This window comes from Furipterus horrens, unplaced genomic scaffold, assembly GCF_987537825.1.
Source record: "Furipterus horrens unplaced genomic scaffold, mFurHor1.1.pri manual_scaffold_8, whole genome shotgun sequence".
Lineage (NCBI taxonomy): Eukaryota > Metazoa > Chordata > Mammalia > Chiroptera > Furipteridae > Furipterus > Furipterus horrens.
The window spans coordinates 100193951-100218497 of record NW_028327178.1 but is presented as its reverse complement, the minus strand read 5'-3'; the positions used below and the strand labels follow the sequence as shown (position 1 = coordinate 100218497).

The 24547-nt window shown below is 50.1% G+C and overlaps 2 protein-coding genes and 1 long non-coding RNA gene across 5 annotated transcripts; 1 reads left to right on the top strand and 2 right to left on the bottom strand.

Moving 5' to 3' along the window:
* Positions 1 to 211: 211 nt before the first annotated feature.
* Positions 212 to 6324, bottom strand: WFDC2 (WAP four-disulfide core domain 2). Its single transcript, XM_090286472.1, has 4 exons — positions 6198 to 6324; positions 5489 to 5632; positions 2470 to 2622; positions 212 to 370 (listed from the first exon to the last, which is right to left on the bottom strand). The coding sequence occupies exons 1-3, from the start codon at positions 6274 to 6276 to the stop codon at positions 2471 to 2473; spliced, it is 375 nt and encodes a 124-aa protein (XP_090142598.1). The 5' UTR covers positions 6277 to 6324; the 3' UTR covers positions 212 to 370; position 2470.
* Positions 5043 to 9327, top strand: LOC150003628 (uncharacterized). 3 transcript variants are annotated; one of them, XR_016512789.1, is made up of 3 exons: positions 5043 to 5182; positions 8235 to 8342; positions 9099 to 9327. It is a non-coding gene; the product is annotated as an uncharacterized LOC150003628 (long non-coding RNA). The 3 variants fall into 3 exon arrangements; XR_016512787.1 differs by lacking the exon at positions 5043 to 5182 and adding an exon at positions 5226 to 5278; XR_016512788.1 differs by lacking the exon at positions 5043 to 5182 and adding an exon at positions 6388 to 6498.
* A 4982-nt stretch (positions 9328 to 14309) lies between these two features.
* Positions 14310 to 22946, bottom strand: PIGT (phosphatidylinositol glycan anchor biosynthesis class T). Its single transcript, XM_090286471.1, is given in 13 exon segments — positions 14310 to 14984; positions 15673 to 15756; positions 15874 to 16039; positions 17727 to 17927; positions 18525 to 18690; positions 18782 to 18879; positions 18977 to 19064; positions 19610 to 19696; positions 19858 to 19958; positions 20273 to 20400; positions 22036 to 22213; positions 22741 to 22816; positions 22818 to 22946. Coding segments are annotated over 13 exon segments (1740 nt in total). The 5' UTR covers positions 22932 to 22946; the 3' UTR covers positions 14310 to 14731.
* Positions 22947 to 24547: the final 1601 nt, after the last annotated feature.

The window sequence follows — 24547 nt, the reverse complement described above, 5'->3', positions numbered from 1 at the left end:
CATCATCTCTCTGAGCCTCACTTTTCCATCATCCTGGGGTAATAACCACCCACTGCCCACGAGACGAGCCCTGAAAATATGTTCATTGTTTCAGAGTTGATCCCTCTCTGGGCTTTGTGCCTGGATGATCTGGTAGCTCCCCCATCCCACCTCAACCCAGAGTCAGGGGAGGCAGGGACAGAGTGATAAGAATGGAGGTCACAGCCAAAGCGGTGCTGGAAGTGATTACTTTATTGGCTGGAAAATGAAACTGTGGCCAGCACAGGAGGGAGTGCCGAGGCCAGAACGAGGGGAGGGCAGCTGGGCTGGAGCCAGACAGGGCCGGGCAGAAACTTCCACTCCCTCATTCCTCAGGCTGTGGTGGCTGAAACTGGAGGAGAGAATCATAATAAAACCATCAACAAAAATATCCTGGACAAGAGTTCCTGCAGCTTAAATTTTGGACCAAAGCTCCCCCCATGCCATTATATCTCCCAACACACACACACTGCACCTTCTTTATAGTTCTCTACAAGTCACTCGCCTCTTCTGCTTCGGAGCATTCCTAGGACACACCTGGCCATACCACGGTCCCTACCGGCCATGTGGCCTTCCCAAGTGGCCATCATCATTGGTCTCCCTAGAAGTCCCTCTACCACCAGGAAGTGCCACCCTGCCTCTGTTCTTGGGGATTAACCCATTAAAGAAACCTTATTTATCTCATTTTATAAGTAAAATAATCGCAGCTCAAAAAGGTGAAAACTTAGGTAAGTGTCAAAGCTGAAATTCGAACCTGCGTCTTCCTCACTAAAAGCAGCCGGCCATGCTGCTGGCGCTCGTGGAGGTAAGAGGGTTGGAATCTTTGGGAAGCTCTGGGCCCTGGGGAGACCGCAGCTCCCTCTCAGGCACTGAAGTCATGCCTCAAAATAACAACCAAGGAGCCTTGGGCTCGTCCTCCCCTTTCCCTGGGCTTCAGTCTTATCGGTGCAATACTGGGTTCCATTGTGACCCGCTAGTCCCTTGGCTGAGAACTTGTCAAAGGCAGATCAACAATGAAATTGCAACCAAAGGGCGCTTCCAGGCTCTTGTTCATTCTGTCTCCTTTGTAGAACTGACGACAGGCACTAGGAGTGTCCATCCATTTGTCCACTGCAGCCACTGGCTGCCACTCTGGAAGGAAGGGCAGCAGTCACCTTTTGTCCCAGCACCTGGGACAGAGCTGGTGGCATGGTCCTGGATCACCCAATGGGCCAACTGAGCATGTAATCAGGGTTTGTTTTGCCTTATTTCCTTATGCTTACTTTAGGACTTAATACGGTTTTATTTTTAATTATAGATGGGGACAGAGAGGCTCCACGATCCTTTCCTTGTAGTGTCAGCCACTAGAGGTGGCTGTATACAGCCCCAGCCTGCCACAGAAGACGTGTCCAACACACTTGAGACATACATTTGAGGAAGAAACTGAAGCTAACTGATCTCTACCACGCTCATCCTGAAAAGCCAAGCTTATTGGCAAAAGTAAAGATCAACTCTTCTGCCCCCACTGGTCATGTGGAGCTTCCTACCCACCCCCCACCCCCCACAAGGGCCCTCCAGCCCCTGTTGCCTCTCCCAAGGCATGGCTGCCCCTTCCTTAGTGCCGTGGCATTAAGGAAACAAAGGAGTGACTCTCTTTCCCTAATAGCCCAGTTCATCACCTACCTTCACATATGACCCAAACCCAGCACTTCTCTCTTCGGGTTGCCCTCTCCCACCTGGCTTCTTGCAGGGGGCCTCCTGGCTGGCCTTCCCACTCCTGCCACTGCCCCTGAGGCCTATTCTCCACACAGCAGCCAGAGCAAGACTTTGTAAATCTAAGTCAGAGCATGTCCATTTCCAAGGGTGCAACGTGTCTGGCTCAAGACCAAAGTCCTTACAATGGCCTCTCAGGCCCCTAAGGAGCTGCTAGCTCTCCCTTCTCTCTCCAGCCTGCTTGTCTTACTGGCTCCAGCCTCTGGCTTTCCCTGAAATGCACCAGGAGGCCCCTACCTTTGCACCTACTGCGATGCTCTCCCACATGTCCTCAGGCCTCCCTCGGTCGGCGTCAGTCCCGTCCAGATGTGCAGATGGGGTGTGCCCTGGCTGGCCCGTGTAAAATACCGGGACACTGCCACTGGCCCAGCCCACCCAGCACTCCTTATGCCCCTTCGGTTTCCTTTTTCTCCATGACACTTCTCTCTCTAACATTCTACAGAATGTGCCTCTTATTTGGTTTATTGTCTGTGAGCTAGAGACCCCACCAGAGAGAGACTTCTGATTGGTTCCCTCATCAAGCATCCCCAGCCCCTACAGCAGACCATGGCACATGATAGATGCTCAAGAAATATCTGTTGAGTGGATGAAAGTAAATAAATGAAGACACCAGTGAATGGCCGTGTGTTAGCCCAGCTCCTCCTCTCAGCCAGGTGTCAGCACATCCGGGCATCAGGGCACTTCCTCCCACTCACCTACCTCAAAAGACAGGTGTGACGCAGGACACCTTCCCGCAACCATTGCGGCAGCATTTCATCTGGTCGGGACACTGGCTGTCCACCTGGCACTGGTCCCGGCAGAGGCCAAGCGGAGTCAAGGGAAGGTCCACCTGGGGGCAGGAGCCTGGCTTATCTGTGCAAAAAAAGGATTCAGGGGAAGTGAGCAGAGGGAAATGGCCCGCGGTGAACATTTACCGGCGCCTGGCCTCCCACCGCCCCTCACCCTGGGAGATCACCCTCAGTGGTTTCAGAACCACAGGACCTCAGCGTGAGTCCCAGGCTCTCCTTTTCCCAACTGTGTAGCCTGGGCCAGAAATCTCCCAGAGTCGCTGTACTTCAGGGGCCTCAGGAGAACAGCACTCCCACATCGTGGGGTGGTTGTAAAAGGAACGGAGGGAATATACTGCATTAATTCTCCCTGGAAAATTAAGCTCCTTTGCATGAATAATAACAATGAGTAATTACAGCAGTTCACATTTGCTTAGCTCTTCCTATGTGTTATTCTAAGCACTTGATGTGTGTTAATTAGTGTATTAACTCATCAAAGCCTCATAATAGTCCTAAAAGAGGGGGAGAGGTATCATTACTATTTCCTCATGTGACAGATGAGGAAACTGAGGCACCAGAGGTTAAGTAATTTGCTTAAGGTCATATAGGACAGAGGCAGGCATCCAGCTTCAGAGTCTGTCCACCATGCACTCTGCTGCTTCATGAACTGTAAAGGGCGGTGCACATGTGAGGGGTTACACACCCATAATCTCCTTACTCACTCCCATACACTCACTCCCCTTTACAACCACAGAGCACCATGACCCCCTCCTTCCATGTGTAGACAAGCATTCTTCCACTAACACACACACACACACACACACACACACACACACAGCTAAGGCTGCAGAGGTGCCAGTTACAACGCTCTTTGTGTAAATCCATTACCTCCTTTAATCCTCACAACAATTATCTCCTCTGTAGGGGACAGTTCTAACCCTGTTCCTATCACAGATGAGGAAAATGGGGCGCAGAGATGCGAAGGCACCACCCAACACCAAACTGCTGATCAAAAGGAAAACAGACCTGAGCTCAGCCTTCCAACCAACATCCGTCGTATCTCTCACTCCCTGTCTCTCTGTCTCTCTCTCTCTCACACACACACACACACACACACACGCAGACATGTGCACATACACACATGCAGACATGCGCGCACACACACACACCACACTCCACTTCCTGGGTCAAGGAGAAGGGAACTCGGCTCACTTCCCAGAAGCCCCAGGAGCAAGCCCAGCCAATGTCAAACACAGGCACAGAACTGGGTGACCAGCTGCAGAGGACAGGAGTGGCTGACTTCCTAGCACAAAGAAATCCATTCCTTTGAAAAGGGCAGGGGCTCTGGAGACCCAGCTGCCCAGCGGTTTACTGATAAAACAAGGCACTGTGTATAGAGCATCTACTCTCTAGTAGGATATTTTACATACATTATTTTATTTAGCTCTCATGTCGCTCCTATAAAGTTTGAGTGAGAGACAGAAAGCAGAGGATCACAGAGGCAGAGACTTCCTCAGGATCACATGACTAGCAGGTGACAGAACCAGGATTCTAGTTTAGGAGGTCATCCGGCCCTGGCCCTCTTCCTGCTGCAGTCTGTCCATCTGAGACAGGGAACAGCAAAGACTCCACCTAACAGCAGAGATTCCTATTTTTCTTTTTTTGCCTGTCCACCTCTCTCACCTGTCTATCTACCTTTTGCTTTCTCTCCTGGTCTCTACCTCTCCTTCTGCGCCTCCTCTCTCTGGTGCAGATTAGAGGCCTCCAGACCCAGAAGCTGCTGCCCCAATGGGCCAATCCTTTCCCTGCCTCCTTCCTCCTTGATAAGTGTCTGAGGCATCTTTGGAGAAGTAACAAAGAGGGAAAATCACAGGGACCATACTCTGGATAAGGACCAACAATCACCATACCTTGGTACCCCAGGTCATAGACCTGCTTCTAGTCCTCAGTTTTTCCCTATGAAAAACAAGAAGTTTGGATTCCATGCTGCCTAATGCCAGTTTCTGCTCTGATGGGTGTCCCGTGGCCCTAGTGGAGAGACTTGAGCTCTAGCAAGTACTTAAAAAAAAATTATGTCTTTATTTTAGAGAGAGGGTAAAGGAGGGAGAAAGAAAGGGAGAGAAACATCAATGTGGGTCTCCTTTCACACACACACCCCCTCCCACTGGGGACCTGGTCCTGCAACCCAGGCCCCGTGCCCTGACTGGGAATCGAACCTTTTGGTTCACAGGGCAGCACTCAATTCACTGAGGCACACCAGCCAGGGCGCAAGTACTTTTTATGGAGCACCCAAGCTTTTTCATACATTCTCTTGCTCAATCCCTAGAGTGGAAGAGGTTGTTTTAAAGGTGAGGAAGAGAGAGGAGGGCTCAGGGAAGAGTCTTGACCTTCTTCAAACCGCTGTGACAAAAGTCGAACCCCCTGGCTATGACTCCTGTTAAGTCCAGGGCTGGCGGCGAGATCTTGGGGAAGAACTTTTCTCTCTCCTCAATCTGTAAGATTTCCTCCTGTCTGGATAGAGCAATCCGGAAAGTTCGGCCAGGCCAGGAGTCCCAAAGTCCTTCCCTGGGGGCTGGCGGAGGCCCCAGGCCCTGGGACCCAGCTCCCTCGCCGGCTCTGGGTTTCCCCGCGGCCCCACCCGGTGCGTGAGTAAACTCCCAAACCCGGTCCCCTGATGTGCCAGAACAACGTCCCTGTTGTGCGTGCCGGAAGCCGGTCACGCACCAGAGAACGGAATACAGGTAGGGGTGGGGGGCCCCCTGACCTCCCGCTGCGCCTCAGCGACGCCTTTGTTTCCCCAGGACCAGGCGAGCTCGGACCGATCTGGTTCCACCCGCCTGGACTTTGCCAGGGGTCTCTGGGTCCGGGTGCGTCCCTCTTCCTGCAACCCCGGCACTCCCGCCTCCTGCCTGCGCCCCGGCCCGCCCCCGCGCGGGTGGCCCTGGAGTTACCATCGGGCATTTGGCAGACGGTGGCGCAGCCGGCCGGGCAGCACTTGAGGTTGGCCGCGCATTCTCCATCCGAGCGGCACTCCTGCGTGCAGTTCAGGTCCTCCTTCAGCTCGGGGCATACGCCCGTTTTCTCTGCTTCCGTGCCTGGAAGGGGAGGCTGAGGACGGTCAGCGAGAGCCTGGAGCCCGGGTCCCGGAGGGTAGCCACCTCCTCCTCCAAAGACCCCAAATCTCAAGTTTCAAGGAATTCCCAGTCTGGCCCTAGGCGCCTCCTTTACAGCCTGCAGCGGACCCCCACTTCCAAGCCAGGGGAGTACAGGAGTTACCTAACCCTTGGTCCCAGAGCTCTCTATCCTCAGGGGGACCCCCACACAGCTAGCTGACCGTCTGGGAGCTACCGCTGTCTCTCCAGGCAGAGGGGGTCCCTCCCGCTTCTGGACAGCCTCCGGCTTCAGCACAAAGCCTCTCCCCTCAAATGTCAGTCTTCAGTGGTCTCACCGCCTCCAGTATTTTGGACCCCACACCCTAAACTCAAAGGACCACCACCTTAGGCACCAGGGACCCCGAAATTTTAGTCTTCCTGGATCTCCCCACTTCCGCCCCAGAAACCCCACTTCTCCAGCCGCTGAGAGGCTACGCCTCGGTCCGGCTCCCTCCTGGCGTTCCTGGCCCGGCCCTCCCGGCGTCCGGCCTCTCCCTGCCCCACGCACCTGTGACCGGGTGGAAGCCGAGCAGCACCAGGCCCAGGAAGAGGGGGGCGACGAGCGGGCCGAGGCGACAGGCAGTCATGGTGCTGCGCCCGGCGGGGTGCAGGTGAAAGCCGCCGCCGTCGGGATGGGGGGATTTAACCGTGCGCGCGGGGGGCGTGGGGTAGGGGCGGGGCCGAGCCGGCGGGGATAGACTGCACCGAGGGCGGGCGGGCGGCCACCTCCTGACATTTCACAATCCCCTGGGATCAGGTGTCACTCTTGGCCCCGGTGGGAACCAGGAACCTAATCAGCTTCCAGGCAGGTACAGCCGGACCCTAGTCCACTTCCCCTTCCCCCCTCCCTCCTGGGGCCTGAGGGCAGGGCCGCGGGACTAGATGGTCAGGCCCACGACTTTTGGGATCCCATTCCAAGACTCTGAGGTCTACCCATAATGGCCAGGGTCCGAGGAGGAGGGGGAAGGGCGGGGCCCACGGGGAGGCTATAAAGCCTGGGGGTTCAGTGGTTGGATTTGGGGTCAGCCAGGTCAGAACAGACCCCTCTTTAGGGATTAGTGATGGAGGTCTAGTGTAGAGATAGAGAACACCTAGCAACAGCTAGAAAACAAAACAAAACAAAAAAAAGCAGTTATGAATAAGTGAACCCATTTGACACAAGAAACTGAGGCCGGTAAAGGTGAAACACCTGTTAACGGTCTCCAGCCACCTGGAGTGCGTTTCTGCCTCTCTCCCTCACCAACCGCCTATCAGGACCGACTGTATGCCAGGCCCAATGCTCGCTGTCTGATGCAATCTCAGGGATCTTCCCAGCAAACCTGTGAACAAAGAGTTACTAACTATTAGCATCAACCGAATATGAAACAGACGCGCTCCCCAGCAAGCTCTCGTGTAAGGCTGTGGAGACAAAGTTTTGAATCTGGGTCTCCTTCTCTCCAAGCCCCCGTTTTTCCTGTCCCATCATAAATATTCTCTAGGTGCCCACTAGGTGCTGTATAGCAGGCAAGGCACTTGGTTTAGAAAGTAATCAAAGGAAACTTCCAGCACTGGTCTTGGGGTGATGGGCTGGGTTTGATGACCTCCACCTCTTTCCAGCTGAGGGACCTTGAATGAATCACTTCCCGGTTCTGAGCTGTCATTTTGTCATCTACAAAGACGATGATAATATCAGAATTCAATGAGAACAAGAATGCAATGTTCCTGACGTGGAATAGCTGTGTGATTGAGGGCTAGGTCCACATGATGGGCACAGGAACCCAGTCCTGATACATAACAGATAATTGGTGTCTACTGTTACTAATAAGTAACAGTAACTGATAACACTGATAAGTATGTACCATGTGTTACAATCCAGGCAGGCAACTATCAAGACAGTTACCCAGGGAGTTAGACAAGAATTGCCTTCCAATATCCTTCCTGCTCCAGCACTGAGATTCTCTAAGTCCCAGGAAGTCTTTTCTGCTGAAGGCTATAGGGGGTCTGGGGCAGTGACCATTGGGGTGACAGGTGAATAGGGCTCACCTCCAGCCACTGTCCCCACAGATGGGTAAGGCTGAGAATGCCTCCCCCAACTTCCCATGCCCAGCCTGGGGAACTAGACACATGCCTTCACTGGGAGGGGCCAGGACTGTTGACTCTGAGCTCAGAGACCTCAACAGCAATGAAGCATGAGCCAGGTGGGGGAGCTCCTCCAGGGCAGAGGGCTCTTTGGTGAGCAGCCGGTTTTAGCCTGTGGATCCAGTTGGCTACTGGATACTCACTCAGCCTTAGGCACGGCTGCCCACAGCTTTCTTCCAGGACTGACCCAGCTCCTCAGGCCAGGAAACTGCCCAGCCTCACCACTGCCCAGCCCTCTTGGGCTCCCCTGCTGATAGGCTCCTTTCACAGGAATAAGGATTAGCCTGAGGCAGAGGATATGGGGCAAGGCAGAGTATGGAGAAGAGAGTTTCTTCAGTCAATGGCCCTTAGCAAGTGAAAGATGCTTCACTTTTCTGATGCTAGTCTCTGCTAGGGACATTCATGTGTTTTCTCTTCTACATAAAAGGTAAGAAAAGCAGAGGCTTCAGAACCAAATACATACAGATCCAAATCCTGGCTATTGACCTAGAGCAACGCTTCGCTTTTTGGATCTGCATCTTCTTCCATAAAAGAGGTATGAACATAACTGTGTTGTAGGATTATTTTAAGGATTAAAGGGGGGAAAAAAAAACCCATAAACCAGAGGTTGCAAATCTGGCTAAAACATATCTATTGTAAGCCCACACAATATTTTTTAAAAGATTTTATTTATTTATTTTTAGAGAGAGGGGAAGGGAGGGAGAAAGAGAGGGAGAGAAATATCAATGTGTGGTTGCCTCTTGCATGCCCCCAACTGGGGACCTGGCCTGCTACACAGGCATGTGCCCTGACTGGAAATTGAACTGGGGACCCTTTGGTTTGTAGGTCAGCACTCAATCCACTGAGCCACATCAGCCAGGTCCCACACAGTAGTATATTTTAAAATTTGAATTGGTTGCCAAGACTTGAAAGTGGGGGATTTCACATAAAGATAAATTCCTAGCTTCTCTTGGAAAAAGTAAAACATCGGGCAACACAGTCCTGCAGTGTTGCGTAGCAGTAAGTGGATCTCAAATCACTTGGCGAGCTTGTTAGAACACAGATTTGGAGATCTCTACCCCCAGAGTTTTGACTCAGTAGGTCTGGGATGTGAGGAATAGAGTGAAGAAATAAAATGGAGTCGCTACAGTCAGCTGCTAAATTACTAAACTCAAACAGGTTGAGATATGAGGAAACTATTCTATTCTTGCTTTAACAAGCTTGGGAACTTAAACTTTTGAACTTTCTAGTCCTGTGTCAATGCCTGAATATATATGAAAACTCCAGCTAACCCTGTGATTACTCCCTGAAGGATTCATGTGTCCAGACCACCTGACATCCATCATCCAGATCATTGAACATGACCAGGCCTCCTATCACTCATCCTCCAGACCACTTGGCATCTGATAACCATCCTGAATCAATCTAAGAATGGAGGACTGATTATTCTCAAGAATGTACTTTTTAGGAACTAGTATAAATAAGCCATGGACATGGACAACGGGGTGGGGATTGACTGTGGGAGAAGGGGTAGGTGGGGTGGGAGGGAGCAATGGGGGAAAAAGTGGGACAACTGTAATAGAAAAACAATAAAAATAAATTAAAAAAAAAGAATGTACTTTTTACTGTAAGAACCTTTAACTTTTCTTTCTTCTTTGGAACACTTCTTGGTCTTTTCCTAATTATGTTTCCAGTTTGCAAACCCTGAGACTCTTTAATAAACCTTTACCATTTATTTCTGGCAAAGCCTCCACACTCTTTTCTGAGATCGACAGGTGGGACCTGGGAGAACTTGCATTTCCACCAGTTTCCAGGTGACACTGATACCGCTGGCCAATATCAGTATCTTACCCTACTTTGAAAACCATTAACTACAGTTAAGTAGATCTGCTCTCATTTTATGAGGGGAGAGTTCTTTGCACTTTTCCTATCACCTCCGCCATTCCTTATTGTCTCACATGCCCTCACGCCCACACTAACTACTTCTGTTCACAGGACTCGCCTGGCCTGGAGGAGGTTTAAAATTGTGACCTCTGGGCAGTTTCATAGTTAGTATTCAGTAAAAGGTAGCTAGCGTTTACTTAACAATCTTATGAATTAAGTATTATTATTCATGTATTACAAATAAATAAACTGAAATTCAGCTGTGACTTACTGGTAGAAACACAGCCAGTAAAACAGAAGACACTTGCCAAAAGCTTTGAGTCATGTGGTCCCAATGATTTTAATGTTAAACACACACACACACACACACACATCTGAGGTTAGCATAGATGATGCATCAAAGACTTTGAATATGACTTCCTGGTCATAAAATAATATTTATCAGAGAATAAAAGGAAGAAAGGAAATAGGAAAGAAAGAAAGGTTTACAAGGGAGGTGATATTAGTCAGATGTAGACACTCCCTCTCTAAAATGACTATAAACAAGGTAACCTTGAAGATTTCAAAAATTCCCAGGAACAAACAGGGTGTCTTTAACCGTACAATGGGGTCTTATCCTCTTGGACCATTGGACCCACACAAACTTCCTTCACTTCATGGAAAACTCTCTCTGAACATATTGTCTATTTTGTTGTTTTGTTACTTAGCATTCGTTTGTTCCTCTTCCTGATAACAGGAATGACTCTTTCTACCCAGGACAGGTGATTCAGGGAGGGCCTGCTGATAAAAACAAAAAACACAAAGCAAGTGCCTGCCCTACCACTGGACAAAGAGGGGCTCTCCCTGGAATTTTAACCTGGAGCAATGAATGACTAAAGACCTAAAAGTGTAAGGCATTTGTTCAGAGGGGCCCTGAGAAGACCTCGCTTTTGCTTTATCATTCTTCCCAAGCTGGATTCTTTTAGCTTTCCCCCCATTTCTACGGGCTGCAAGATGAAGGATCCAACAGCAACACACTTAAGGCTGCTCCAGTGAAGGGAGAATAGATGCCCACTCCATGCCCACACCATTTTCACAAGTCCCTTCTCTGCTTAGAATGGCCCGAATTTGTTTCTCTTGCTAGGAACCAGTGAGCTCTAACCGCTCATACCCAGGTCACCGCCAAGTGTCTCATCCAAACCCAAAGGCATTTTCTCAGTCCTTGCCCCCACCCCCAACTCCCAGTTAAGGACTTCATGATGTAAATATTGCACAAACCAAATTTTTTTTAAAAAAAAATTTCCCGCATTGTCTCAGTGCAAAAAAACAAAAACAACAACAACAAAAAAAAAACTCATAAAAATTTGGTTCACTATTTGAAGCACCCAAGTCCCCTTTTGTGACCCCCCAGGGTCTTTGAGGACACAGCCTTCAAACCTTTTTTTAGAGGACAGTCTTTGGAGTCAAAGGGTCTTGAATTGGAATCCTAATTCCTGCCGTGATCGGTTATGTGACGCTGGAGAAGAAATTAAACTGAGCTTCAGCTGTTTTTGTCTTTAAGATGGATGAGGTTTCAAGGTGGAGATATATGTGCAATGCTTGCCGCAGAATACATGCGCAGGGAGTGGCACTGGGTACTATTCTATTCTATTCTACCACCGTCGGAGATCACCTCTCTCAGAGTTACTCCGAGACTTTGCCACCACATGAGGACAGGGAACTCATTCTGCCACATTTGCCCTCTGAGGTACCCAGCAATCCCCATACTTTGTACGAGTCTCAGTTTCCTATGTGTAAAATGGGATGATGACGCCTTCCCCGTGGGCACCTTTGAAGGGCTATCTGCAATTACAAATGTAAAGCACTAAGAAAGTGCCTGGCACGAAGAACCCCATACAGAACCCCAAACAGAACCCCAGCTGATCCAGGTAGACCCACAAGACCACAAAAAAAATAACTTGTTTCAAGTCACTAGTTTTGGGATGGTTCATTCTGCACAATAGATCAGTGTAACAGTGGTAAACCAGATGAACGAAGTATCTGCCCTCATGGAGTATATTCTCTAGTGAATAAAATAAACAAATAAATTACTAAATGGAAAATATCAATAAATGCTGTAAAAAAAAATAAAATAAAAAAAGCTGGGTCACATCATTGTGAGTAGGGGGTGGAGGGGACCAGGGAAGTGATCTCTGAAGAGTTGGCTTTTGAACTGAGACCTAAATGATGTGCAAGATCCACTCATACAATCATCTAGTGGCTGAGCGTTGAAAACAAAGGAAAAACTGAAAGCTTTTGACGTAGTTACCTTTGTATCTCTTCAGAAGTGGTAGAAATGGGAGCCAGGGTACATTCATTACATCCCAAATAAAATGCAGAATATTGTGTAGCTGTACTTTGTAAATGGTTAAATGGCACTGTTCAAGCCATTTTATAGTTGTGATGCACAAAATAAATAAGGGCTGCCCTGGCTGGTGTGGCTCAAAGGGTGGCCCGTTCAATTCCCAGTCAGGGCACATGCCTGGGTTGCAGACCCTGTCCCCAATTTGGGGCACGCAAGAGGCAGCTATACATTGATGTTTCTCTCCCTTTCTTTCTCCCTCCATTCCCCTCTCTCTAAAAATAAATAAATAAAATATTTAATATTGCTTTATTAAAAATTGTGATGAGTAAAAATGAGTATCGATTAAAATTTTTTTAATTTTAAAGATAAATAAAAAAATAAATAAATAGCCCTGGCTGATGTGGCTCAGTGGATTGAGTACTGGCTGTGAATCAAAGGTCGCTGGTTCGATTTCCATCAGGGCACATGCCTGGGTTGTGGGCCAGGTCCCCAACTGGGAGCATGTGAGAGGCAGTGATGAATGTATCTCTAGGACATTGATGTTTCTCTCCCTCTCTTTATCCCTTCCTTCTCTTCCCTCTAAAAATAAATAAAATGAACTCCCCATTCCCTTCACCCCCCAGCTCTGGCAACCCCTATTTCTCTTTCTGTTCCCACAAATTTAAGTACTCTAGGTCTGGCTTATTTCACTTAGCATGATGTCTCTAGGCTTATCTATGTTGCAGCATGTCTCAGAATTCCCTTCCTTTTTAAGATTAAGTAAAATCCCATTGTTACACAATTTTTTGAATACCAGATGGGGGTCTGCCCTGACCACCACACCTACCTGCTTCATTATCTTCTCCTCTTGTCCTCCATCTAGTCCAACCACTTCCCCTTGTTAAAAGGAAAACTGCTGCCCGAGATGAAACAGCAGTATGAGAAGCCAGAACCTGGACTGCCAGACAAGACCGTTGGTGGCGTCACTTGTGTGGCTCAACCCCACACCTCTCAGATGTCCCGACATCCCCTCTACTTGGCCCGGAGCTAACCTAGGTCATGTGAGATCACATCAGGAAGAGCGTGCTGAATAGCCCACCTTGCCCTGAGCTCAAGGTGGAATGAACAGAGGGAGAAAGGGGGTTTCCCCCTTTATTTCCCCACTTCCTGCCATGCTCTTAACTCTACTTACCGAGATTTGAGCTCTGGAAGATGGAGGATAGCTTTTGACTGGTATTTAAAATAATTTCTATTTTCTGATGCTTACACAGTTTAAAAACGAGTATTAAAAATATTTATTTTAAAGTAAAAACAACACATACAATAGAGTGTTTAATCAGTAGCTCACATCAAGAGATGGAACTTCCATTGCATGGAACGTCCATGGTTCTTCCTATTTTAATTAAGACATAATCAAGTTAAAGTTGGTAAAATGTGTAAGTAACTATTTTAAAGTAGCAATTCAGTGAAATGCCACTAATAAATAATGACACCACGCATCGGAGAGAGAGAGGGGGGTGGGGGGAGGAGACGGGACAAGAGCTAGCACCAGCCATGTGCCGAGTCAGAACTAACCGTTTTCTCCTCTCCCAGAAAACGAATCAACCCTTCCCCGGGTTCACTGAATCACAGCACTTACTCCAATGTGTTTTAGTTTATCTATCTCTGTCTCTAGGTTGTGAGTAAGGCAGGGATTATGTCAAACGCATATTTTGCAAAGGACTACATATATTTTAAGCACTGAGTGAATAGTTAATGAACTATTAATCACTGAATGCGTGGGTGCATAGATTCCACCCCACTGAGTCCCCGAGTCAGTCCTGAGGGTCTACCTCCAACATTCATCCCTAACTCCAACAACTGCTCACCACCCCTACTGCTACCACCCGGCCCCCCTCTTCTTGATGACTCCATCACCGCCTTATTGACCGCCCAGTGTCCATTCTTCCCTCCTACAGTCTAGTCTCCACACCACAGCCAGGGGATCAATTATTATCAAATCAGTTGCTATCAAGGGGCTGGTTTTCCTATGTGACAGCAGGCTCGTAGGTGCTTACTGCAATGGGAAAAATACTGAAAAAGGACCACACAGGGACCCAGGATGACAAGGCAGAGGATGATTCATCTTCGTGGTCATGGATGTGCTTACGTAAACACCCCCAGGCAAAGCCACGGGTTCAGATGAGGCTGGTGGGGGAGGAGTTAGCAGACTGGCTGAGATGGGAGGAGACAGGGAAGGTTAGTTTGTTTTAGGGGGTAGGAGTTCCGGTTCAGGTACTCAGCAAATAAGCCCTAGTCCCCAGCTCTTCCCAGCCCTCAAGGAGACAGGAGGCAAAGACCGAGGAAGCAGCCACATTTTATTCCACAACCAGTAATGCCCACGTGCCACACAGTGATAGAAATCCTCCAGCATGCCCCGTCACCGAGGCCAGTGCTGTGCAACAGGACTTTCCGCAAAGATGGAAACGTCTGTCTGCGCTGTCCGGTACAGGAGCCACTTCCCTTCTGGGGACTGAGCCCTTGAAATGCAGCTGGTACGGCTGAGGAGATGAAATCTTAACTTAATTTAAATTCAAATGCCACATCTGGCTCGTTGCTACTGTACTGCACGGTGCAGCTCTAGGCCCTGGTCTAGTCCGGGGCAGTTTTGGTTCAAGAGCGAACTCTGGGGAGAGCAAGTGGCAGAAGCAGCTCTTGGGGACACCACCAGCCCTCCCCAGAGAGAAACAGCAGCCCCGCTGTGCAGGGGGCGGTCGTGTTCAGAGCAGGGGGACGCCCCGGGCACGCCGAATGAGGTTCGCCAGCCTCTTGGCCAGGCCGCCCTTCTTGGGCTCCTCGATGTGGAAGGTCCGGGTGAGGAGGTTGTAGAAGGAGCCGTAGCACACGGCCACCACCGTGCACGTGAGGCAGATGACGTTGTAGGGCATGCTGAAGTCCGGCGTGGGCAGGCTCACCAGCAGCGGCTCCGTGTACAGCCGCACGAAGTAGCTAGAGCTGTCAGAGACCGGGAACCTGGGGGCCAGGAAGGGGCGCTGAGGCCGGACCCCTGCTCCGCCCACCTCACCCCCGGCCCCCCTGGGGCCGCACTGGGCCGTGCTTGGCGGTAAGGATTTCCAAACCTTTCCAACAAAAGATGTCTCAGATGAAGGCTCAGTACATGAACCTGGCGGAGAGCTGCCTTGTTTGATGGAGAGGAGGGGGGCCCTGCCTTCACCTGGCTGCCTCTTCCCTAGCCTTCTGGTCTCAGCCTAAAGGCTGTCTCCTCAGAGAAGCCTTCCTGGATCACCCACCGGATTACCCCCAGCACCGCCTCGACCCCACTGCTCTCTGGAACACAATCTCCCCTCGAACTGGCGGCATTAGCCAGGCAGGGGCAAGTCTGTTCTGTCCACTGTTGGGCAGTGAGCATTCTCTAAAATACCTGTATTCAGTAAGTGCTTAACAGAATATTGGTTAAGAGCGTCGATGAGTAGATGTAAGCTTGAAATACTGCTCTTCTCGCCTATTTATTCTTCAGAAGCACTTTAGAATCATTTTATAAAGTCTGTACGAACATTACAGACCACGGGGGCTGTCATTAGGATTGAGTTAAATCTGCACGTTGCTGGGGGAAGGGCCCCACTGAACCCCAGCCCACCCTGCAGGAACCAGATCATCTGTGTTGCTGTACCCAGAACCAGGCAGCTGACATCACACTCACAGGCTGTTGAAGAGGGGACTCTCTTCCCAGTCCACAGGTTTGGCTGCCACCATGCTGGGCACGAGGGCACTGATGACAGACGGGCTGCAGAGAAGCAGGCAGGTACTGCGTGAGGGATGTTCTCACTGGCGCCCCACCAGGGTTGGTGGCAGAGAAGGTGGGTCGGGAGGGTGGGGGCAGCGTGTGAGGGACGGAGCCCACCTGACATAGAAGCCGTGATTGGGATCTGGGGTGTACTCGGTCCACTTGAGCAGCGCCCGCTCAAACTGGATGGAGACCTTGGTGACAGAGTTGGCTGGCAGCTGAATCAGCATCTCCAGGAGGTGGGGCTGCAGCCGGTCCTGGGCAGGCTGGTAGTGGATGTAACCTGGAGACAGGCAAGGCTCAGGCGTCACTCACACCTCCTTCCTGGGGTCAGACTGCCTGCACCTCCTGCCCCACCTACTGAGGCCTTGAGGCCTGGATCTGGGCGCCCAGAGGTGGGCTCTGGATCAGAGAAGCCAGGCAGGCTCAGGAAAGGGAGTAGGGTCTCAAAGAAGGAAAATTATGTTTCCAGGGCAGCTGTCCGGGCAGACAACTAACAATTAATCCATCTTCACACCGCAAAAACTGGGCAGGGGACATCAGGAAGTTCACAGAACCGCCTGGGACATTTTCCTGCCCAAAACAGGGGACCTGAATCTAATCAAGTCTCTAATACTTTCCATCAATACCCAAAAAATATAGGGGATAGAGGAACATGTTAAACACAGACACAAGGACAAACCCAGAATGCAGAACATTCTATGCACCAACCGCCGCGGATTGAGACATAGGGGTACCACACCAACACGAGGTGTGAACAACAGCGGAAGCGGTGGGTGGGGCGAGAGGGCGCATACGGGAGCTCCTGTACTTTCTGCTCCATTTTCCTGCAGATCTGTAATTGTTCTTTTAAAGAAGGGTCTATTAATTAAAAGGAGAGACACCGAAGAGCGAATCAAGCAGATGCAATGTGAGGACTTGGTTTACATCCCGATTTAAACAAAGCAATTCTAAAAAGCTATTTTTAAGGCCACTGGGGAGAACAGGAATGATGACAGGCCCCGCCTTTTTTACCTGCTAGCGATATATACCGAAGCGCAGTATTTCAGGGTGAACTGCTACGATGCCTGGGACTTGTTTTAAGATACGGCAGCAGAAAAATAACCAAACAAAAAAAGCGGGGGGAGGGGGAGAGATGAAACACAAACGACAGGAAGCCGCCCATGTGTACAGGGGGGCGGATTACACTTGGGTGTGTGTTTGAAATTTTCCAGAGCAAAAGGTAAAAACAAAACAAACAACAACAACAAAAAAACCCTATAAAATACATAGGTAGGATGTTTGAAGATCCTTTGAAGGTGGAACAAGCCATGGTACTGAAAATAAGGACAACTATTAACCGCAGCCTTGAAAATATGGGAAACGACAGAGTTTTAAAGAAGACCTTAAGTCCGGCCACCTGGAATGTGCTCTAACCTCTTGCTGAGAAGTCTTTTCTGTAGCATTCGCCCCTCTCCACTCCAGAGGAAAACAAGTGCCTTACTTAGTGCTATGCCTGGCACCTAAGGGTCAGCAATCGGGAAAGAGTAACTCCTCTTCAGAAAAATAATAGAAAATAAATATAAAATTGAAAAACAACACTTCTTCCCTCCCAAGGCAGCAGAAGGCATCCCCAGGTCTGTGATCGTCTGGTCCCCAGGCCTCCGTTGCTCTGGCTGACCCTCTGCCTTAAAGGGCCCATGACTCATGGCAAAAGACTGTGCCTGGGGCCCCGGGAAGGAGAAAGCGGGAGAGTGCAGGCCACTACTGCCCTCCGAAGGTCTTAGTAAGAATCACCAGTCCTAGGTGTTTTCATTGTTTTTGCTTTATAAATTACTCCAGATCGGGCATTGATGAGGCCACCCTTTCCATCTGTCAAACTATTTCGAACTCTTTCTGCCTGTGTAGCTTTTCTGGGTTATGGATTTCAAAAATGATCTCGAGAAATGAGGGTTTGGCGGGGAGCGGGGGACGGGGGACTCGGCTCTCACTTGGTTTGTTCTCCTTGCCCTTGGAGGTGATGGTGAGCGTGTGCACGTACAGCCGCAGGTACCAGGGCACGGTGTCCAGGAGCAGCACGGGGAAGGCCCGGTAAGGGTGCGCGTTGTACAGCAGCGTGCTCAGCTCCCCGTTCTGCAGCCCGTAGCCGCTCACATACCGCTGGGTGTGCAGGAAGGGCACTGGGGGGGCTGCTGCAGAGACCAAAGGCAGCAGCTAACGGCTCCTAAAGGAACAGTCACTCCCCACTCCCACCCCCCAGGCCACATTCAGAGTCTCAAGGCCAGGAAGGGGACCGGGAAGAACTCTTCTATCAGAACCAGGAAACCTGCATTCTGGGATCATCCCCATCTTCCCCAGCCCACAGCAGTAATAGAATTACTATTATTTCCTAAATATTTACGTATGCTGAGCTCTGCGCCCCTTCCAACCCACACCAGGTGCTCTCGTGATATTCTGCATTTCCTCTTGGTAACATTGAACATGATCATAATTAATTGTTTGATGTCTGCCTCAACTAGTAGACATTACGTTTCTCAAATGCAGGGTATCTTTTGTCTTCAGAAAATATTTGTTGACTAAATGCATACATGAACAAACTCCATACTTTAAATTAATGATCTCATCCAGTAAGGTCGGGAACTGCCCTCAGTCTGAGCGCTTTAAAGAAATGCAGTTAGATGGCTGACCCTAGAGATCTGGGTCTAAACACGAGGCTGTTAGCTCGTGGTAGTGAGGCAGGTCTCCCCAGGAGACGACATCTCAGCCTGCGGTGGCCCACCCACACCCACCATTGTCTGCGGGTCTCTTCCACTTGAGCTGGAGGTTGAGGTTGCGTGAGCTGTTGACCACAGCCGTGTCGAGCAAGTCGTAGATGGCATAGGTCTTGCGGGTACCCAGGATGATGTCCTGGTAGGTGGTGAGGGGGGGCGGGTTCACCTCCAGTGTCTCATTGTCCTGGGGATACAAGGGCAGGGCTGAGAAGGGAGCACAGGGGCAGGCTGGCCTTGGGGAGGCGGACAGTGTGTAGGGCTGGAGACCTTGGTACCTGGTTGTAGCCGGTGATGTCCACATAGACGCGGCTCTCCGAAGCCAGGGGGCAGGGCTCCGTGAGGGTCCGGGAGAACATCCGGAAGAGGGACCAGTCTGAGGAGCAGACGGCAGGGGTGAGGGGGGGCTGGTGTGCACAGGCAGGGCGGGGCTGGCGACGGGTGAGCAGAAGCGAGCGGCCGTGGCAGCTTACCTTTCTTCCCTTGCCCCGTGACAAAGGCGTCAAATACAACGGAAAGGGTCTGCCTCAGCTCCCAGGAGATGCTGGTACAGCGAGCATCCTACCACAGGGGCCAGACAGCAACAATGAGGACACATCACTCCAGCCACAGAGCCCCAGGGACTCCTACCTTGGCTGGTTCCTTGTCTACTACGCATCCTCCCATCCATCAGTTTGCTACCACTCATGAGCACGTGACCCTGTGCCATACCCTGCGCCAGCAGCTTCCTGTGCTTCAGTGGGGGGAACCGTGGCCAACAACCGCAGGAACCACTGCTACTACGACTGCTCTCATTTGACAGATGGGGAAACCAGGCTCAGGGAAACAAAACGATTTGCTCAAGGTCATGCCAGCTGGTGAGTAACTGAGCTAGCAGGTGCGCCGCATAGCTATTCTGAACCACTACGCTCCACGACAAAGATTTACTGAGTGCTTGCCAGGCAACCACTCGGTTTCCTTGGTGCGTGGCCAATGCCCTGAGAAGTCATCATTGTGTCCAGCACTTACTACTGGCTCAGGCCTTCCCAGACCCTGGGCTGCGTGCTTTACCTGCACTTTCTCTCAGAGCCTCTGGATGGCACCCACCCCCATGCCCCTTGACTCACTCTGCAAACAGGGCGGATATGCACTGCCTGGGAGTGGTAGCTAGTGTGGAACAAGCGATCAGCCTTCAGCAGCATGGAGAGGCCTGCCTGGAGGAGGTGGGAAGAGATAAAACATCAGTGCCCGGGGAACCTGGGTACCTAGCAGAGGTCATCTGTGAATACACCCAGCTGACTAGCAGTAAAAGGGCACCTGCCAACTCCATCCACTTCTGGGGCTCCCACCCATGTTAAGACCATCCTGGCCTCACCTTGGAACTACAGGGCAAGAGCTTCTTCCACGGGGTGAGGTTCTCGGTACAGACAACCTCCCGCGGCAGCACAGCGTAGCGCAGGAAATAGTGATCAGTGCCTGTGGGGGACAGAAGTCTGTCCAGGGCGAGCCTTGGACCCCACTCCTCAGGACCCACACGCCAGTTATGGGGATGACCCCTCCTTCTCCCCATACACCTCTCTGGCACCACCACCCTAACAGTCCCAGCTGGGAGTGGGACCCGCTACTCCCCTCGGGAGAAGGCACAGTCTCAGGAAGCCTTCTTCTGGGGCCCACACAGCCAGGGGAGCTATGATTTGGCCCCACTGAGGAAAGAGGAAGCTGAGGGGAAAGGAGGCAAGGTCTGGGCCAGAGGCAACAGGAAGAAGGAAAGGGCTGCAGGGGCTTCTCACCATTGGCCAGCCCCAGGGGTTTGAAGGAGGCAGTGGGAGTGACCGTGTTGGTGGAGTCGATGAAGTTGAGAGAGGCGCAGAAGATCCCTGAGAGGACGTTACTGAGCTCCTTCCAAGACTTATCCACACTGGATGGAAACACAGACCCACTCACTGTCCCGGGGCTGTCTCTGCTCCCTTCCCAAAGGCTGCACTGGCTGCCACAACTTAGACTAGATAGCTGATGGAGCTGGAACAACATCATGGCCCCTGCTCAGCCCCCTCCTCCTCAAGCCCTGCAGCCACACATGTCTTTGCTCCAGTGATTCCTCCTCCTGCCTGGCAATGCCTTACTCACTCCTCTCTGCCCACCTTCAGGGAGGCTCCCTCCTCCAGGAAGCCTTTCCTGCCCTCCTCAACCACAGCCTCTACCTGTGCTGCTGCGGGTCAGACCATCCAAGCCTCTCCCCAGGTCCCTCTGGGGAAATGGCTAGGTGGTGGTAGCATCCTGTCCTAAACACTGTTTCTCCTCAACCAGGCTTAGAGCAACCAGAGGACAGGGAGCAAGTCTGACTCACCTATGTGTGTTTCTCAACACCATGTGAAGAGCCCCACACCTGACAACACTCACTGACCCGCACTGAGGTATGCTCAGTTGGGCAAAAGAATGTACTTCCCTGTGAATACCCTGGGCAGGAAGGTAAGTCCTGGTTCTACCTTCAGGGTGGGAAGTCTTACATCTAAAATGACTCAATGAACAAGAGAAAATAAGCATTCTAGGATTAAAAAATAAAAAAATTAAATGATGTGTTTTTTTCCTTAAGAGAAATATCAGAACAGATTTGATCTCTATATTAACCATAGAAAGCATAAAACTAAAAATCTAAACATCAACTCCATATTATAGGCAGTTACAAGCTGAGTGGAGACTGTGATAGCAGAACAGATGGGGAAAAAGGCAAGGCAGCCAGTGTTTAGGCAGAAGTTGTGGGGTCACTGCTTGCTCCTCACTTGATATCACCTTAGTGCTGTCCTGGGTTTTATTGATAATCCTCTGTTCAGAGCTTTTCCATTGCTCCAAGTCTTAAGCCTCAAATAAACGCTGCACACTTGAAGCCTGAAAGCTCTACCCAAACCAGAACCGGGTTTCATATGCTGTGCACAACACTCACCCACACAGCATGTCTTACATTTTTAAATTCCTTCCTGATATTTAAATTTGCCAATTTTCACACAGTGGGCCTCTATACCCATGGGAACAATCCATAGGGGATGAGTGGCAGCTGTCCTCTGAAGCTCTCTAGCCTGCCACAGTCCCCACTACTCCCTATTGCCCCCAACTTTTAAAAAACTCATACTTCTGCTATTGATTTTCCATATTGGATTGAAGAGGAAATTGTGGTACATAGTAGTGCCTAGCCCTACCACTTCCAAACAAAAGTAACTCCTTTAATATGGAGATCTGGCATCTTGTAGGCCAATTCTAGCCCACCCATGTTTTGTTTGGCCTTGAATCCAAGTAAGCTTCAATTATTTCTTATCTGCCTCTGCAGAGATATGCATGTGCTACTTCAGGTCTGGACGCAGTAGGGAAAGGAAGTATATTCAGCAAAGTAAAGTATGCCACTCAGTGGTAACATTATTGCTTACTTCTAAGGCAGCTTTACCTTCATGGAATTACAGCCTGCTCCAACTACTGCCCCCAAGGGCAGTAGCAAGATGACAACACCTTCCCTGCCACATTCCCTTCATGGCCTGCAATAGGCCTCAAGGTGGGCACTCACTCAGTGACGGTGTCCTGGAACCAGACCCAGAGCTCTGCACCTGATGGAGCCTGCAGGAAGGGTGGTCCCCAGTATCGAGTTCTCCAAAAGCCTTGTGTGAGTGACAGGTGCAGCTCCCGGAGAGAATACTTGGAGATCAATTGCCCCAGGGCTTTGGGGAAGAGTCTATAATGAGAAACTAGAGAAGGAGGAGCAGGTGAGGAATGACCCTGGAGGGAGCCTTCTCAGCTACACCAAAGAAACCGTAGCCCCCAGGCTCTGGGATCAGAGAGATCTGAATTCCAGACCAGACTGTCATGTACTTACCAGCGATGTGATCTTGAACAAGTACTCTTTACCTCTCTACAACTCTAATTTCCTCCTAGCAATCTTTCACAGAACTTAGCACCCAGTAGAAATGGGAACAGGCAACATCATCCTCAGTGTTGTGGGCAGGGAGCGCTAACTTAGGTGCAGAGCGGCAGCCTGGAGCTGCGGAAAGAGCTGGACTAGGAGTCGCCGCCCCTCTCCGAGCCTTAGTTTCACCAACGGTATAATGGGGTGTGCCGATAACTATCCCATCCTTGCCCCGTGGACCCACTTGTCCAGTTCACGCCCACGGGCCGGAACCCCGCCCAGGGGCTAGGCCCCGCCCCCCAAGCTTGCCTCCACCCACTTTCAGCAGGTGCCCCAGATATTGTTTTCCGGTCAGTCTCGTTCTCTCACCTTCCTCCCGCTGCAGCTCCGAATCCCAGAGCGTGCGGAACTGGAATGTGGCCGCTACGTCTCCGGAAGGCAGCGGGGGTGATGACGAGCTCCTCCCGTAGGCTGTCGCGTGGGGGCTGTGCATGCCCCCAGCCACCCGGCCCCAGCAGCAGCAGCAGCACCAACAGAGCGGGCGGCGCGGCCGCCGCCATGCCTGCGGCTGCTTCCGCCCTCCAACAGCGCCCGCCTCCACGAGACGCCAGGCTCCAATAGAAAGAGCGAATAAGGACCGACTTCCGGTATCATCCTGGAAACCGGGGTGCGGTTACCAGAGCAACGACCAGGTTAGCCCCATCAGGGCTACATTTGAAGTGGGCGTTGGGAGGGTATAAAGGGCGGTAGGCGTGGAGCGTGGCCGGGCGCTGGATTGAGGATCCCCAACTTTGAGGTATTCCCACCCACGAGAAAATGCTTAGTAATACTGAGTGCCGCTACTGCCATTGTCCCTCTGTGATAGCTGAGATAACAAACTGAAAAAGGTTAATTACTTGCGAGGTAACAAGGCTTTGCTCTTGCTCTCCCTCCGCTTCTAGTGTCTCCATTTGCTTGGTCCGGAGACTAGCCGGCCCCTCTGGTGGCAGAGCTTTCCCGCAAAGCCCTCAAATAACTGGCTATTTTTTTATGAAAAATTCAAACATACAGCAAAGTTGAAAGAATGAACACCTGTCTCCCCATCACCTAGACTTCACTATTAACATTTTACTATATTTCATCACAGGTCGGTCTATAAATCCCTCAATTAATTGTATGTTTTGATGCATTTCAAAGTAAATTGCGGACATGAGCACACTTACCCCTAAATATTTCAGCATGCATATCATGAACTAGAATTCAATATTTGTTTACATTTTCCTTTTGGTGTTAAATTTATATACAATACAATGAAATTTACAACTCTTGAGGCCCACATTCACTGAGTCTTGACAAATGCATACCGCTGTGTGCCCAAACTCCTAAGATAGAGAACATTCCTAAAGCCCCAGGAAGTTGGCTAATGCCCCTTGCCAATCAATTTCTGCCCCTCCCCACCTTCCAGAGGTAACCACTGTTCTGATTTTCCTTCACAGAATAAGTTAATCTGTTCTAGAGATTCATATAAATAAAATCATCATATAGTATGTGCATTTTTGTGTAAGACTTCTTTCATGTCAGGATGTCTTTGAAAATCATCCCATGTTCTTGCGTGTATCAGCCATTTATTTTTATTGCTGTGTAGTATTGCATTATATGAAGTATACCATAGTTTATCCATTCTCCTGTTCATGGAAACCTGAGCTCTTTAAAGTGTTTAGTTATTATAAACTAGACCGCTGTACTTTGCAGACACATGTTTATCCTTTACTTTGGGTAAATACTTAGTAGTAAAGAGTATGTTAGGTGTATGTTTAACTTTTTTTCTTGCCAGTTTATTCTTGGGCAACAGACCTATATCCAGTTATAAACATCAAGTCATATTATTTTAGAACTAGAAAAGACATTAAAGATATCATTCAGCTAAAGAAATTAAAGTTAAGAATGGATAGGTGAAATGGCATGCCCACAATCAACCTACAGCTGGCTGGTGGTACAGGCAGAGTAAAGCCAGGTCCCTTTACAGAGACTCTCCCTAAGTGACAGACTAACAGGCATTCAGCTGAGATGAATTCTGTAGCAAAAATTTTGCAGTTTTTTGCAATCTTTTTATTAAAATTCAAATAGATCAGGATCACTGGGTTTCTTTTCTTCTGCTTGGGAGAGTATCTCCACTAGTTCACAGAATTTAAGCCAA